The following is an 18,233-nucleotide window of genomic DNA, read 5'->3' as shown; positions in this document are numbered from 1 at the left end:
TACATATCTTTTTTGATTTTATATTCCCTCTGCCTTTCACAGAAATAGTTCATTTGGTGCTTTTTAAACACTCAGCGAACAGAAATAGTTGGAAGTGCTTGTTGTACTAATACGTAATTTTTTTCTGAAGATTATACATGTATACATGCATACATACATCTATGTATTTCCCCTGAAATCTTTACGTTATTGAAATCCCGCATGTACAGTTAAAGTTTGTTTGAATTTTGTCTTACCACTAACAATAGCAACTTTAAGTATGGTCCATTTTTGTAAGGCAAGTATAGCTTTTTTGTTAATGCTTATAATATTTTTAAGTATTTCCCATTGGGTTGTTGCTTTAGGACTTTCCTAATTTTTTTAGCCATCACTAAGTGGTGATCATGGTCATGCTTCTCAATTATGTAGGTCAACAGCTTTCCTCTGTGTTTGGTCTCTTCTTCAGATACTTCTTAAGTGCATATCACTTATGTTCTAGAATGCAGCACAGATTTTCATGCTTCTGAAGTTTCTGGGCTTTTGTGTTGTTTTTGGTGGAATGGCCATGTGGCAGGTTTTTCTTCCTAACACAGTAAATATGCTGTAGCAAACCAGACATTCCTGCATGAAAGAATCTTCTCGTTTACTATCTGTTGCATAGCTTTAGGCAGAACAGGCAGTTGAGTGGACTGGCAAGGGGTCACCCGGTCACTCAGGGCTCCTGCTGCTGAGGCTGGTGGTGCATACCCGGAATAATACTGTCTCTTCTCCTCCACTACTCCTGTCAGCCTCCTTTTATGGTGTCATTTTTGCCTATTTTCACCTACTTCACAATTGTTCTTAAAAACTATGTGAATATGCTATTTTAAAATATGACCCTTGGCTTCCATGGCGTAATATCTGGGATTCCTCTTCTGAGCTTGTTTAAAATCACCCCGATTGAAACTTTAAAAAACAAGCAAACAGTAGTAATTCATTCTTTCCCCACTAGTTTAATGGCTATTTTAGTAATGTAAATATTTAACCATCTGTTTCTTAGCTTTGTGTTCTGACTCACTGATGTGTCTTTCCAAGTCACTCTATGTATCTTTTTAACCTTTGCCAACTGAAAGGTCAGATTGCTCCTAATTACCCTTTCCTAGAGTTTTTGAGACTTTCCTAGAGTTTTGAGAGTTTTTATATTCATCAGATTTATTGTTTTTGTTCTAAACATATCCTTTTTAATTAAAAAATTTTACTTATTTGAAAGGCAGAGAGAGAGGGAAAGAAAGAGATCTCCTTTCTCTTGGTTCACTGTCAAAACAGCTGGATTAGGCCAGGCCTGGAACTGTATTTCCCACGTGGGTGATAGGGACCTACTTGCTTGAGCCTGCTGCCTTTTAGCGTACATGTTAGCAGGAAGCTGGAATTGGGAGCAGAGCTGGGGCTCGAACCCAGGCACTCTGATACGAGATTCGGCATCATAAGTAGGGTCTTAAACACTGCGCTGCCCATCTTTGAAGTGTATTATCACCTCTGTTTCCTCTGGTGTTATCTTTCTGCTTGATCTTTGGCTCTCCTTTTGATTACTTTCTTCAGAAAATAATCCTTTCCTACATCCTCTGTTTCCGGAACCCTTAAAACTGAAACATTTTTCATTGGCTCCTTTGCTGTAATTTCTTTTGTATGGTTTCTTTTGGATGTTTCACTACCAAAGAATAAATCTGCCTAAATGTACTTGGTTCACCACTGCGAGTGACTTCCCTTCTGAACCCTGCTTCACTGTGGATGGACACACCCAATCCACTGAACACTTGGGGTTCGAGTCCCAGATGAGCTTTCACCTTTTCTTCCATCTCCAGCAGTTTCCTGATTCCCACCGATGATTTTTCACCAAATACCTTCTCTTTCCTGCTCCACATATCCCTCTCCTGCCATATTGTAGATCAGATTACCTTATACCTGGATGACTGAAATATTTGAGTGCCCATTTTATGCGAGGCTAGCTCTAGCTCCTCAGCGTGGGGCATGCATGTGTCAACAAAATAGGGTGTCCTAGGCCCTGCTCTGTTGGACTTTAGTGTGCTAATGGGAAGCAGAGAGAGACGATCCAGCTAAGTGAGTAAGGTAATTTTGGTTTGTTACAAAGGCTGGGAAGTGATGGAATGTTCATGTGCTGATTTAGCTTAGGTACGCATGGAGATTTCTCTGAGGGAGTTCCATTTGAGGTGCAACACCAGGACAGCTGGGCCCAGCTAGGATGGGAAAGGTAGCAGAGAAGAAATAGGTAAGAAAACGCTGGAAAGCAACACAGCAAGTGGGAGACTTTCCATGCCTGGGTGATCTTTAAATAACTGTTATGTACAGAGACAAAGTCAGTATGAAATGAAAGGAACATCTCAGGTATTGCAGGGAATGGGAACTGGTGGCTTATTCACAGGAGGAGCTGGGAAAATTAGCTGCTGTATTACATGTGTTAGATTGCTTGGTGGACAGCAAACAGTGGTTCCTTGAAGAACATTTGTGCCTGAGTAAATGGAAATATGAAGCAAAATCAAACAGATATAAAAACGAAAAATTCCAACACTGACGTGATTTTTTTTTCCATTTACTTTGTGGTTTTCTTAGTCTGTAGTTCCTGTGCTTTATTCAGGACCAGCAAAGCATTTGTCTTTGACCAATTTAAAGTCTTCTGAAACAGGTTTATAGGGACACTGAGATAATGAGGTTGATGTTTGTTAGCCACAGATTAAACCCCAAAGCATCCTGATGTGCCTGTTGGTCATAAGGCATAAGGGGCAGGTTGAGTCCATTGCCTCGACAGCGTGGATGTAACAGCAGTCTGCAGAAAGTTACATAAACAAAGGCGCATTGGCTGCAAGGGTGGGGAGTGATACTCTTGGGTTCAGTTGTGTTCTTAAAGCAGTGTGCTATTTATAAAGTCACAGTTTATTTTTTATAGGTTACTGATTTGGCCCTAAGGGAGTCTGAGATTTAACTGGACATTTGGGTTCCTTTAAATAATCTAATGAATCATCATACTCTTCATGTGGAACTACTAGTTTATGTTCCCTGACCCAATACAAATTAAACTCATTTTATTTTATGCAAGGAATTATTTATTTGGCAATCATGTCCATTGTTCACTAGTTATATGATCATGCATATGTTTAAATGAATCAGATGTGTTAATGCTGCTACTTTTGTGATATGCTTTTTGTGAAAGTATCCTTTGTGCCTTAGGTCTACTTCAACTAAAGTTGGCTTGTTAGTGTGCATCTAGTGATGTATGTCTTTACCAAGGCTGCTTTGCTGAGCTTGGACACTATTGGCCAAACAAACCATCTTGTTGGAAACTAATGTATCTGTGAAAGTTAAGATATTTGCTTAAATTCTTGATTTTTACACTAGGACCTTTTAAAATTGTTAATAGTTTATGGTTATTAATTTTCCTGCTCAGAGGAAAGTATCTTCTTGAACCAGTTCAATTTTATTTGGACTGAGGATTTTTTTTTTTACCTTGTATATGGTATTATGGCAAAGGAACGAATACTAAACAAATCATGAGAATGTTAGAGCTTTTCACTCAGTAATGAAAAATAAACTCTAGGGTATATGTTTTAACTGAATCTGGAGCAAAATTCTTTCTAATATTTGCTGAATTTCAAGGTTTATGTGATATATGCTAGTTTTAGTTAGTAGGAGTTTGTTGTTGTTTGCAGGATTAACTTGTCAGTAAATATTGATTTTTTTTATGATCTAATGAAACAAATATTGTCCTTACCATGATGGTCTTCTAGTAAACATTCATAAAACATAACTGAGAAGAGTGCTAGTTGCTCTGTAAGATCCTAAGTAAATCACGTGGGCTCTTCATATCAAGAAGCTGTTAGGTTATGTGGGAGATATACTTGATTGAAAAATTTTCTTTAACAACTAGTATAAATACTAGCTATATTTAAAAGCTGTTCTTAAGTGTTTATGCTGTTTTAGGTTTTTATTTGAAATTAGTTTTGTTAATGTAACTTATTTTTCTCCCCAGTTTGCTAGAAAATGGTCAGTTTGAAATTGTGACAGGTGGCTGGGTTATGCCAGATGAAGCTACTTCGCATTATTTTGCCTTAATTGACCAACTAATTGAAGGGCATCAGTGGCTGGAGAAACATGTAGGTATGTATTGATGTTTTCCCTTCACTTGGGCTATTTTGAGTAATTAACTTTAGGAAATATGAGGTGAAGCTCTTATTTTTGAAAGAACTGATGTTTTCTAGTACTGATTATTGCTGAATAATTTATCCTTCATTAATTTATGATGTTTCTTCTATCATAAAGTCACCTACATGTATATGCAGTAGTCACTTTTAGGGTCATTAAATTACCTTGCTTATTATCTATTTTATGATTTGTTAATTTTTAGAATTTTTCTCTTATTTGGGGATTTTAATTATATATGTTAAGACTCTTGATCATAAGAAGGTGGAAATTAATTTATTAGGTTAAGCAAAAAAAAAAAAAAAATTAGGTATGTCATTGGGAATTCCAAAAGAGGTGGCAGCTCCAGGAATACAGGATCTAAGAGATTCAGTATGCTGTCTGGGCACTGTGTCTCTGGGCTGTGCTTATTACTTTTGCCTCAGTTTGCTCCCCAGCTTTTCTTTCTTTATTTGAGAGGGAGGGAGGGAGAGAGAGAGAGAGAGAGAAAAGAGAGAAAAGAGAGAAAGGTCGTCTACATGCTGGTTCACTTCCTAGATGGCTGCTGCGGCTAGAGCTGTGCCGATCTGAAGCCAGGAGTTTTTTCCGGGTCTCCCACATGGCTGCAGGGGCCCAAGCACTTCGGGCAGTACAGCTTGATCACAAGTGGAGCAGCCGGATGGATGGAGCCATATGTTGCCTACATGGGAATCTGGCGCCTCGGACAGAGGTTTAGCACACTGTGCCATAGCGCCCAGCCCGGAACTTAATCTTTAATATTGATCTGATCAGCCAGTCAGTGCGTCCAGAGGTGCAGAATCTCCAGTCACTGAAGCATAGACATTTTGGCAGAAATGGTCGTGGGGGGGAAGGAATCATGGAGGGCAGGGTCAGCGTACCTGAACAGTGTAAATTGGTTCAGTGTGAGACCTCCTGTGTTACCAGGAGAATTGGGAATGAGGATGCTGGCCTAATAAAATCAGATGTCCTGTATAACTCTTAACAACTTAGGACTGATTAAAATCATTGTGATATCTAATAATTAATTTTGTAACATGGGCTGTAACTCTTTGCAGATGTTTCATATCAGTATAATTTTAGTTTCTTTATGACAAATGAACATTATTTATTGAATTTTTTTTCTAGATACTTTAAACAATTTTCTTAGGGCTAAATTAGTCTCTTACACCCCCATTAATTTTTTTTCTCTACTTTGCATTTTGAAATAATTTTGAATTTAAAGAAAAGTTCTAGGAATACCACAGAGAAGTGTAAGTCCTTCACCCAGCTTCACCATTCATTAAACTTCACACATTTGCTGTGTTTTTTCCTCTTTTCATATTGTTGTGTTGGTGATAGGGTTACTATTATTGGAGCCATTGAGAGTAAATTGCAGGGGCCTTTGCTGTAGCACAGTAGGTTAATCCTCCACCTGTGGTCCCACCATCCCATATGGGCACTGATTCTAGTGCCGACTGCTCCACTTTCAATGCAGCTCTCTGCTATGGCCTGGGAAAGCAGTAGAAGATGGCCAAACCAGCGCTGTGGCATAGCGGGTAAAGCCAACACCTGCGGTGCCAGCATCCCATATGGGTGCTGGTTCGTGACCTTGCTGCTCCACTTCCAATCCAGCTTTCTGCTATGGCCTGGGAAAACAGCAGAAGATGGCCCAAGTCCTTGGGCCCCTGCACCTGCATGGGAGACCCAGAAGAAGCTCCTGGTTCCTGCCTTCAGATTGGTGCAGCTCTGACTGTTGCAGCCAATTGGGGAGTGAACCAGCAGAGGGAAGACCTCTCTCTCTCTCTCTCCCTTTTTTTTAAAATTTATTTGACAGAGTTATAGACAGAGAGAGAGAGACAGAGAGAAAGCTCTTCTCTCCGCTGGTTCATTCACCAAATGGCCGCCACGGCCGGCGATACGCCGATCTGAAGCTAGGAGCCAGGTGTTTCTTCCTGGTCTCCCATGTGGGTGCAAGGGCCCAAGCACTTGGGCCATCCTCCACCACCTTCCTGGGCCACAGCAGAGAGCTGGACTGGAAGAGGAGCAACCGGGACTAGAACCCAGTGCCCATATGGGATGCCAGCGCCACAGGCGGAGGATTAACCAAGTGAACCATGGTACCAGCCCCCAGACCTCTCTCTCTTTCTCTGCTTCTTCTTCTCTCTGTGTGTAACTCTGACTTTCAAATGAATAAATCTTTAAAAACAAAACAAAACAAAAAAGAAAGCAAAGAAGATGGCCCAAGTGCTTGGGCTGCTGCATCTGTGTGGGAGACCCGGGAGAAGCTCCTGGCTTCGGATTGGGCCAGCTTTGACCATTGCAGCAATTTGGGGAGTGAACCAGTGTATTCTGAATATTCTGAATATGAAGTCTTTGAAATATGAAAATACTTCAAAAATTTGTGGGAAGTGAAATTAAAAGTTAAGTTTGATTTGTTGCAAATACTTTTGACAACCATGCACTTTTTTTCCTAATACATAGTTTCCATGCAACTTTTTGAAAATCCCTTTTGTGCATGGATTTTTCTTTGTACCAAAATACAGTTACCTTTTTATTTTTGATAATTTTATGATGTACCCTTGTATAAATGTTTTATGAATGTTATCTCCTGGTTTGCAGTTTTATTTATTTGATTTTTGTGGTGTCTTTCTCATTTCTCTTCATTTTAATATCAGCAAATAAATTTTCTTGATTTTTATGTGTAAGTATACAAGTTTTTTAACCAGGAAGTTTCTTGTATTTGTAAAGCGACTAAAATTTTTATATAGATTCTTATTCTTTATAGTAAGTATGTGATAATATCTTCAAAATAAAAATTTTCTCATCTTTTTACTATATCTAGTATTGAGACCATATACCTATTGTTTAATTGAATTGTTCAGATTTGCTATAATACACATAGTGACGTGATAATGGTGATAATTGCCTTTCTTGTTTTATATATATATATATATCTTTTTTTTTTTTTTTTTTTTGACAGGCAGAGTGGATAGTCAGGAGAGAGAGAGACAGAGAGAAAGGTCTTCCTTTTTGCCGTTGGTTCACCCTCCAATGGCCGCTGCGGCCGGCTCATTGCGCTGGTCCGAAGCCAGGACCAAAGTGCTTCTCCTGGTCTCCCATGCGGGTGCAGGGCCCAAGCACTTGGGCCATCCTCCACTGCCTTCCCGGGCCATAGCAGAGAGCTGGCCTGGAAGAGGGGCAACTGGATAGAATCCGGTGCCCCAACCGGGACTAGAACCCGGTGTGCCAGCGCCGCAAGGCGGAGGATTAGCCTCTTAAGCCATGGCGCCGGCCTCTTGTTATATATTTTTAAAGAAAATTGTTTAACTGTCCAATATTAAGTATCATGTGTTATTGTACGTCTTGTTTATGGTGTTAAGGAAATTCTTTTTAATATTTGTAAACCTTGTTTCTAAACTTGTCCTGCCCTTGCTATTGGTCACAAGATAAATCTCTTTTAAAAAATAATTTATAACTTAATTTTGATATGATTTCAGACTTTTAAAAGTTACATGGCGGTACTTGGGAAAGACTCTCAGTATCCTGTGCGTGGGTTCATGTGGATGTTTTTCTGAAACATTTGAATTAAATTGGAGTCACCTTGTCTCCTTATCTCTGAATACCTCATTGTGTATTTCAGAAGAGCTAAGGGTACTTTGATGCATGATCAGAATACAGTTCTCTAATCAAGAATAATAAGAGCCGTATAAGAGGACAGTCTAATTCAAGGCTATATTCAGATTTTGTCAGTTGTCTCAATAACTTCTTTTATAAAAGTTGCTTTTTTCCCTTCCTGGTCTAGGCTGCAATCAAAGTTCAAGGTTCATATATTGTTTTTAGTTGTCATATATCTTTAGTCTTCTTTAATCAGGAACACCCTCAGCCTTTCTTTGAGATTCTTGATTTTAGGAGGCATCTCAATTTGAGTTTATCTATTACCTTATGATTAGATGCAAGCTGTTTATCTATTCTCTCTTCCTATGTGTCCTATGTGTCTGTCTCACTGCAGTGATGTTCTGTCGTTCTCACTAAATCATATCAGGAGCACATGATGTCTGTAGTCCCATGTTGTTTATGTTACCCTTCATGATTTGGATGAAGTGTGTTTGCTAAGTTTCTTTGTTGTACTGTTAAATTATTTCTCTTTCCAGTTAACAGTTTGTGGAAGACATTCTGAAAATAGGTAACTATCCTATTCCTCAGCAAATGTTCATGTTTTAGTTGTTCATGGTTTTCTAATTCCTTTTCTGATTGTTCGTTGGCATTCACTCTTCTTCTCTGGTTTCCCATCTGTTCGCTCTGCCTTTTTTTTCCCTCCTTTTTTTTCCCTCCTTTTTTTTTTGATATTGCTTTGTGTTATACCTATGAGGATACTCTGAAAAGTTCATGGAAAATGGAATTAAAGGTAGATTTATTTTGGTGCACTTTTTTTTTTAAATTCATGCATGGCTTATTCATAATACAAATTTTCCATGAGACTTTTGAAAACCCATGTATGAGTGTAATTCAAAAACTTTTGCACCAAAAGTAACTTGTAGTTCCATTTCCATGAACTTTTTTGAAGAGTCTTAGTATTTGAATGACTGTCTCTGCAACTCTGATCTCTGTCAAGATCAGGATTAACTGATGTTTGTTAACCGTAAGGCTAAGATCTTAGGCACATGAAAGATGCCAAACAGATGTTTGGATGAAAAAATTGCACACAACATATAATTTATGTTGGTTTGTAGGTTATAAATAGAAGTCTTATTTGAAAACTGTAAATAACTGAAAGATCAGTTGTGTGATACTAGATGAATAATCTTAACTCATTAATTTCAACATATGCATTTATAATTTTCATTTTTTTTACATTATATCCTCTGTGAAATTAAGATACAACTTGGGTCAATGACTGTTAAAATTGAAATGAGCCATGTAGAGAGAAGGCATCAGTCATAAAATGTCTTAAAGATTTAATGAAAAATGGTAGCAGTTATTTTGGGCAATTCTACAACTGTATAAGATGATCTGGGACTGTTGTAAGGTATAAAAGATACTCAACAATCGGTAGGATTAGGATTAGGAAGTGTACTCTGAAATGAATTTGGTTACATCTGTTTACCGTGTAACAGTGAGTTCCTGAATAATCTAAGGGGCATGGCCTTGGTCCTGCAAGTTTCTTTCTCTCTGTGGGATGGTAGAGTGCTTTCTTCAGCTCCAGTTGGTGAGCTACCTTGAGTTGGTGAATAAGGGCTCCTGCTGGGAGTTTGTGGCAAAGTGTGATGCCAAGTAGATCCTTTGTCTTACAACCCAGATGACTGGAGAGTTTTGATGATCTTAATGTGGTGTGACTTTTTATTTCATGTATCAATTAAGAAAATAACACTTAGTTTCTTTTATCCATAGGAGTGAAGCCTCGGTCTGGTTGGGCTATAGATCCTTTTGGCCATTCACCAACAATGGCTTATCTTCTGAAACGTGCTGGATTTTCACACATGCTTATCCAAAGGATTCATTATGTAGTGAAAAGACACTTTGCAAGGCAAAAAACGTTGGAGTTTTATTGGAGACAGAACTGGGGTATGTAGAATTTGATGAGAGTTGAAATTCCACTTGACCTGGATATTGTTTCACAAGAGTTATGAGTCTCCAGAGTGTTGTTCTTGAAAATTAGGTTGCATAAAGGCACAGTTATTTTTCCCATTTATTCGAGTCAAGAATCTTTTAAGCAGTGATGTTGATATTTATCTATGGAACATTATAAACTCTTTTTTATACCTAAAGAAGTAAATAAGTATAAGGAGTGAGCCTTGTGCAGATAATCTCTTCACTTGGTTCTATTTAAAAAATATATTTTTTATTCTTTTAGAGAGAGAGTCACAGATCTTCCATGTGCTGATTCACTTCCCATATACCTGCAGTGGATGAGGGAGGGTCCCATAACCATGATCCCAAAACTCAATCTTGGTCTCCCATGTGGGTGGCAGGGACTCTTGTGCTTGAGTCACTACTACTACTGACTTTCAGTATTTGCATTAGCAGGAAGCAGAAATGGGAGCAGAGCCAGGACTTGAGCCCAGGCTTTCTGATATGGGAAGCTGGCATCCCAAATGGCATCTTAATTGCTGTGCCAATTGCCATCCCACTTGTGTTTTTTTTTTTTTTAAGATTTATTTATTTATTTAAAAGACAGAGTTATAGAGAGGCAGAAGCAGAGAGAGAGAAAGTCTTCCATCCGCTGGCTCGCTCCCCAAATGGCCGCAGTGGCTGAAGCTATGCCGATCTGAAGGCAGGAGCCAAGAACTTCCTCTGGGTCTCCTTCACAGGTATAGGGGCCCAAGGACTTGTCCACCTTCCACTGCTTTTCCAGGCCACAGCAGAGAGCTGGATAGGAAGTGGAGCAGCCAGGACTTGAACCGGCTCTCACTGGGAGCTGGCACTGGAGGTGGAGGCTTTACCTACTATGCCATAGTGCCGGCCCCCAACTTAATGTTTTTAAAAGTACAAGTTTAATGACAAAATGGAACATGCACTCGAACCAGGATCCAGTCATTTGTCTCATATCCATCTGTGTCCCTTCATCCTGACTCTTTTCTCTACATCTTGTAAAAATTGTCTTCCTGAAACAGCCCTTGTGTCACTTCTGCCACCTGTTCTCCTTGGGCACCAAAACATTCTGAGGACATGCTGGGCAGCAATTTTGTCGGGGAGAGAAGACAAGATTTTGGCCCTTTGGGAGACCTTTAGCTTTTGTCAGCCACCATTTAAGCAGAACACTTATTTTTTATTTACTTTTATTTGTTGGGTCCTCAGTATGGGCCAAGTGTTATATACTTTATATCCACTCTCATTTAATCTTTATAACTACTATTTAAAAATTAGCTTCTATTATCAGTGCTTTTCATGGTGAAAATCAAAGCTTAGATGTGGGAGGCCAAAAGTCATTAGGTAGTAGGAGCAGAGCAAAGATTTGACTCTTGTTCTGTGTAGTTCCTGAATCCCAGGCTCCTATTTCCCTGGCATCGAGTTCTCTTTTTTCTTTTTCTTTTTGACACACAGAGATAGACAGTGAGAGAGAGAGAGAGAGAGAGAAAGGTTTTCCTTCCGTTGGTTCACTCCACATATGGCTGCTACGGCCGGTGTGCTGTGGCTGGCGCATTGCGCTGATCCGAAGCCAGGAGCCAGGTGCTTCCTCCTGGTCTCCCACGCGGGTGCAGGGCCCAAGCAGTTGGGCCATCCTCCACTGCCTTCCCAGGCCACAGCAGAGAGCTGGACTGGAAGAGGAGCAACCGGGACAGAATCCAGCTCCCCAACCGGGACTAGAACCTGGGGTGCCGGCGCTGCAGGCCGAGGACTAGCCAAGTGAGCTGTGGCGCCGGCCAGCATTGAGTTCTCCATAAAGCTTCATTGGAAAAAAAAAAAAAAATGGGCTGGCGCCATGGCTTAAGAGGCTAATCCTCCGCCTTGCGGCGCCGGCACATCGGGTTCTAGTCCCGGTTGGGGCGCCGGATTCTATCCCGGTTGCCCCTCTTCCAGGCCAGCTCTCTGCTATGGCCCGGGAAGGCAGTGGAGGATGGCCCAAGTGCTTGGGCCCTGCACCTGCATGGGAGACCAGGAGAAGCACCTGGCTCCTGGCTTCGGATCAGCACGATGTGCCAGCCACAGCGGCCATTGGAGGGTGAACCAACGGCACAAAGGAAGACCCTTCTCTGTCTCTCTCTCTCACTATCCACTCTGCCTGTCAAAAAAAAAAAATGGATTTTGTTGCTAAAGTGATATTGGGAAATTACCGCATTATATTATGCTTGTTTCCCTGCATGATCTAGGCCTTTTAAGTGTTCAGAAAAATCATTTGTAAATCTGGACAGTAACTTTCTTCTATACTGCTGTTTTTTCAATAGGGCAGCAATTAGCTATTCCAATTTTTTTTTTTTAATTTTGGAAAACTAAATCTGTAGGGAGAATATGAACTTGTAGGGTATTGTATCTTATGTAGTTTGATCAAATGCAAAAATCCATATTAATCTGAAAAATTAAGGACTGTAAATTTGAAGAAGCTCTGCTTAAAAATTGTCAACCTTCAAATTGCTCATAAACATCAACCAATAAGAGTACTTTCGTCTGTTAAATACTGTGCCAAGAAGACATGTAGAAAACATTTTTTGCCTATCAGGAAATTACATTCTGATTTGATAAAATACAGACACAACTGAATGCAACAGATAAAACTAATTGCACAAATGGGTCACTAAGTAGTAGGGTGTAAGAAGTAGTGGAGTGTTGAGTCTTGGTCCATATGAGAGAGGAAGCAGAAACTGTCATCGTCTGGGGCTTGTGACTGCCTGTGTGCACTGAGCAAGCGCTGCAACTGGCAACCTTGTTGTCACACATGTGATTCAGTGAAACGTCTGAGAGTTCAGAATGTACAGATTTCAGGAGTCTTAAAATTGGGAATGGAGATGGTAATTATTTCAACTAAGTGGATAAAACTGGAATATTTTATAACTTAATCTAATAGATTTGAACATGTTGTTTTTGGAAAGATGTTTTCCAATTATGTTGAGCTTGTTTGTGTGTTCTGGTACTTAATGAAGCAGTTATTTTCATTTTTATAAAAAATGTAAATGCTGCTTTTTTGTCTTTCTTTTGTTACTCTGCTGCAAAAGCAATACTTAACCATTGCTGGAAATTGGAAATCTGTGCATAAGTAAGGGGGTGGGTATTGAAAGCTCAGCATCATATTTACTAAGATAACTGCTTTTAAATGCTAGTGAAGTCCTCTAGTCTTACAGATGGTTCACTTCTGGCCTCTCCAGCGTGGTGATCTCAGCCCATGCTGACCTGAGGTTTTGGTGAACCAATTCTGCATCAGGAAACTACTTATTTTCCATATATCTTTTGTTTTCCAACAATTGCTTTTTGTTTCTCTGTGCTCTTTTCTTGGTGTAACACCTCTTGGCTCATTCTTGGTGAACCTCAGAAAAGATTCCATGACTGTTGTCTCCGCACTGGGAGAAGTAAATGGGAATTCGTCCAGGCTTTATGAGTCTCTACCCCGCCTTCTTCCTTTGTTCTTCCCATTTCCTTTTCCTTCCTCCCTGTCTTCTCTGCTGGCCTCTACAGCTGAGCTCATGGTCTCTCTCAGGATGTCCTGCTACTGGAGATGGGGATGAATGGATGCACATGACCATGGCCTGGGATGAGTCCATTGAAACACAGAGCTCTGCTCAGTTTGCAGGTCAGCAGGTGTTGGTTTATAGGCCCTGCTATATTTAGGTGCTAGAGGTCAGTAGAAACTGGGTGGTATGGCTGTGAAATGCTGTTGGACTTTGTGTACCAGTAGTTAAAGGGGCTGTTGGCTTAGGGAAGAGCCTGTGTTTACACATGAATGAAGTAATGGCATTTTGAACAGTTTTTGAGGCAACACATTTTATAAATGCAGGTGTATCTGTTGGCTCTTTATTTTAGATCTGGGATCCGTCACAGATATTTTTTGCCACATGATGCCCTTCTACAGCTATGACATTCCTCACACCTGCGGACCTGATCCTAAAATATGCTGTCAGTTTGATTTTACACGGCTTCCTGGAGGAAGATTCGCTTGTCCCTGGGGAGTAGCTCCAGAACCAATAACTCTTGCAAATGTCCAAAGCAGGTATGAAATATGTATTTCATAAGAACATCTTGAACAAAGTAGCTACTCAGTTGTCAGTTGCTGCATATGTGGACTTCAGTAGCCAGCATTACCCTTGGTTGAGGTGTTTCCTTCAAACCACATCTAAAGCAGCTTGAAAATACCAGGGCTTTAACTACACCTTTTATGTGTTATAAGGTAATGGAAAGTGAACAATAGTAGATCAATATTCAGTGGATAACCTATGAAATGCTATTATTATCATCTGCTTTGCCTTCATTATAAAAGCTTTCTACTGTATTTGATTGATTTCATATACTTTTGTTGATAATAAAACTTGCGGTCCCCATTGTACAAATTGGTAGGAAAAGCAACTCAACTGCAAAAACACATTTATTGAAATGGAACACATAAGGAGTATAATTATCTGTTCCCTTAATAACAATTTCAGTAATCATGAATGCCGCCCAGCTCTGATGAAATCGCATCTTTGCATCTTTCTGATGTTTTTGACTTACAGAAAACTTTAATTAGGAATATTTATACTTAAATACATTTAAGTGAAAATCAAAGGAATGAATCATTGCTTCAGAATAAAATTGTGATAATGATGGAAGCATCTTATTCAATTAAGTTACCTGTAGTTTCTCATTTTGATTCTCTTAGAGTTTAACTTCTCTTAAAAATGAGTGATGTTTAATGCATTAAAATAGAGCATGGTGTTGTAGTATAACAACACTAAACTCTGCTAAGAAAATAATACAGCCTTTTGAATGCATTAAGGTCTTGCATTATCGGATGTATTACAAAAATAAAAAGTCACTTCCAGAAAAATATGTGAGGAAGAAAGTGAAATTGGGTCTCTTTGTTTTTGTTGTTTTACTTTGAATGAATCCTTGTGATCCTAAAGAAAATGTTCCTGCACAAAGGTGTTCTAACAATGAGGGCTTCTTGAAGCTCTGAAACCCTTTTACCAGAAACTGACTTTTAGAGCTGTTTTGAACAACTTGCCAAAGTTGGTTCCTCCAGCAGTGAGAACCAGGGAGGAGCTGTGAGCAGCCTGCCCTGGAGGGTGAGGCTGGTTAGGCAGAGTCAGGCCAGGTGTTATGCAGCCAGAAGGATGAGGTCAGGACCCTGACCTGTGGCCTGGGGCAAGCACCCCTAGTCTTTACAGGTGTTTACACTGCTCCTGTCAGCTCCAGGGATCAGGGAAGGAGACTTTCAACTGAGCACATGTTTTCAGGTGGACGGTTCCAGAGTGCCCACGTATATGGTGCACCTCTTTTTTCCTTTTTTGTATGCTAATGATAGTGCCTGTTGGACATGCATGGTTGGGGGAAGAAAAGCTACTTTGCAAGGCCTTTTTTGCTGTGTCATCTGGTCCTTTGAGAATGACCCCCCAGAGACTCACCTGGTACTCAGTCGGTTCCACTGGTTCGGAAAGGTCTTCCAGGTATTTGGGTGCATACAGATGAATGAGTTTGTGTAATACTTACGTAGTTTTTTTTTTTTTTTTTTTCAACCTCTTATGAGTCTTGAAAATTAAACTCTGCTGATTACTTCTTCTCCAGATACCACCTTGTCAAACTTATGATCAGTGGAAGTCAGACACCGACCTTACAGCCTAGTGGCACTTTTCAACTTCGATGCCCTAAAGAAAATGTGATTTAACTGTAATATACACATGATGCATCTTTGGTTGTTTAAAAAAATTACTCATTTATTTGAAAGGCAGAGTGTGACAGAGAGAGGGAAAGAAAAAGAATTACATCCCCGGACTGATGCTGTGGCATAGTAGGTTTGAAACTGATCTGCTTATTAATAACTCTGAAATGAATAAGCTGTGTGGGTTCTTACCACGAATTCAGAAAAGAATTCTGAATACTGGCTCAAATAGACCAGGTGACATGTTCAGTTTTTAAGCTTTTTATTCAGTGAGAGAAATGCATAGGAGAGTGAGGAGAAAGGGAAGTTTGAAAATTAGGTTGAGGCCATACCAAGCAGAGACAGAGACCAGGCCAGGAGCCACGTGCAGCAAGCATTTGGTTATGAAGAGCTACTAGCAGCTTAGCACGGGCAGCAGAGCAAAGGCAGAGAGCCTGTGGTCACGTGCCCCAAAGGCGTGGTGCAACAAGGGGATCCAAGGCAGTGAGGGAAAATAAGGAAAAAAAGGGGTGGGCCCACCATGTTCCAGGCCTTTTATCCACTTCCAAAGGGATGTGGTTAGGTAACCTGATGGGCAGATGGGCATTCTGGTGTGGTCTGGTAGGGGTGTGAGATCACACAGGGGTGTGGTGAAAAACCTGGTCTTGCAGCTCATAAATCTAATCAATCTTACCCTACACACCTGCCTACATCAGGTTAAGCCTCTGCTTGTTGTGCCAGTATCCCATATGGGTGCTGGTTCAAGTCCCAGCTGTTCCACTTCTGATCCAGTTCCCTGCTAATGTGCCTAGGAAAGCAATGGAAGGTGGACCAAGTGCTCGGGCCCCTTCCTCTTCTGGGAGACCCGGAAGAAGCTCCTGGCTTTGGATTGGCTCATCTCTGGCTGTTGCAGCCATTTGGTTAGTGCAGCAGCGGATGAAAGACCTCTCTGACTGTCTCCCTCTCTAACTTTGCTTCTCAAATAAATAATTTAAAAAATTGCATCCCCAAATGACTGCAACAGCTAGAGCTGGGCAGAGGCCGAAGTTAGGAACTGAGAACTCAGTCCAGGCAGGAACTTAACCACTGCTGCATCCCAGGGTCTGCATTGGTGAGAAGCTTCACTCAGAAGTTAGAAGCGGTAACCCAGGCTCTCATATGGGATGCAGATTCTCTTAAATGGCATCTTACCTACTAGGCCAAATGCTCACTTTGCAAGTAAAGAAATAACGTTCTTCATGAGGTTTATTTTTCCGTCTAGTAATACAGATTTTAACTTACCTTTTTCGATGATGTGGCGTTTAAGGGATGTTTTCTTATCTTGGAGTTATTTAGACATTTCATACCCGGTAGAGGAAGTGAAGAGCACATTGTACCTGTGTATCTTCTTATGTCATTTGGTCAGTTCATTCATCGTTAGTTTTCCAGATGTTAAATGTCTTCAGTACAAGTCAGGTCATATAGGCTGCTTATCTTGGCTTTCCCAATATTGACACTTTCCTGGGCGGGACCTTGAGAGTTAGGATAGATACCACATGTCAAAGGCATGCCATAAGTTTGTGCTTTCACCATATGTGCTTTGCATAGAGAAATATCTGTTAAGTAAACCTTTTTCTTATTTTTTACGCTGGCTATCTGTGAAACCTAGTGGGATGCTCATAGTATATTTTATATTTGTGCTTGACATACTTTTTATTCTTGTTTCTTTTGATCTTATTTCTGTTTCCATGTGGTTCATCTCATTGTTCCTGTGCTTTTTATTATAATAATTTAAAACTTGTTTTGGTAAATGTGAAATCAATAAATTGCTCATGAAAATTAAGTACTGTGCTAAATGCTGATCTTGGAAAGATGAACATTATATGTTACATTATTTGCTATTTTACACACACACATACACACACACACACCACTGTAAGAGCACTAAGGTTATATTTTACTCACCAGGCTATTAATTTATGGTTAAAATTTAGTATTTGTAAAAGCTATCTCAGAGACAATATATTTAAGAAGCCCCTTTGAGACTCTAAATTTAGTTGAATTTTTTCATAATTCTTATAAAGTACCCCTTCCATTATATATTGATATTCTTTGAGTTACTTTCCTAAGATTTTCTGTTGTGAATTGGAATTTACTTTAGAATAATCGCTGAAGTGCAAATTGGAATGATAGGTAAAACACGTATTTGTTATTTAAAAACTAATGATTTTTGTAAAATAAAAGTTATTATTTATTTGAGAGACAGAGAATTCCTATTTGCTCACCAGATGCCCATAACAGCTAGAGCTTGGGCTGAGGCTGAAGCCAGGAGCAAGGCATTCATTCCAGATCTCCCACATAAGTGGCAAGAGCCCAGTCTCTTGAGCCATCGCTGCTGGAAGTTGGAGGCAGGATCTGGAAGTAGGTATGAACCCAAGCACTCCAACATTACGTGAGCCTTTTAACCAGCCTCTTCACAACCTTGATCAAATGTTTACCACTAAACCCTGATTTCTTATGCCTAGACTTTATAAACACTGAATCACTGTGGATTCGTTTGCTTATTTCATTTTCACAAGCCCTTCCTTTTAGTTTGTATTCCAGACTTCCTCAAAATTGTCCCAAATCAGCATTTCCGCTGGAGATTTTCTGCAGACTATGAGAATATGAACTATAAAAGCCATTCTATCACATCTGCACATTGTGGTTAGCTGGCCTTTCCTGTTCTAGGGTAGTGCTCAGAGAGGTAGCAACCAAAATAGCTAGCTCAACTCCTAATCCTTACCTGGGTGATCAGATAAGGACCATGTCACGAGTCCTGAGGTTACTGATGGCAAATGTTAAT

General features: G+C 40.0%; 1 protein-coding gene across 1 annotated transcript in view; it reads left to right on the top strand.

Annotated features, from left to right (window-relative positions):
* Window positions 1–18,233, top strand: part of MAN2A1 (mannosidase alpha class 2A member 1) — a 177,808-nt gene that overhangs the window by 53,749 nt on the left and 105,826 nt on the right. The window contains exons 5-7 of the mRNA XM_062212295.1: window positions 4,001–4,128; window positions 9,538–9,711; window positions 13,600–13,786. Of these exons, the coding sequence (XP_062068279.1) occupies window positions 4,001–4,128; window positions 9,538–9,711; window positions 13,600–13,786 (489 nt within the window). The remainder of the gene's footprint in view (window positions 1–4,000; window positions 4,129–9,537; window positions 9,712–13,599; window positions 13,787–18,233) is intronic.

This window comes from Lepus europaeus, chromosome 15 (assembly GCF_033115175.1).
Source record: "Lepus europaeus isolate LE1 chromosome 15, mLepTim1.pri, whole genome shotgun sequence".
Taxonomy (NCBI): domain Eukaryota; kingdom Metazoa; phylum Chordata; class Mammalia; order Lagomorpha; family Leporidae; genus Lepus; species Lepus europaeus.
The sequence above is the reverse complement of the archived record's forward strand: the minus strand, read 5'-3'. Positions and strand labels throughout refer to the sequence as shown.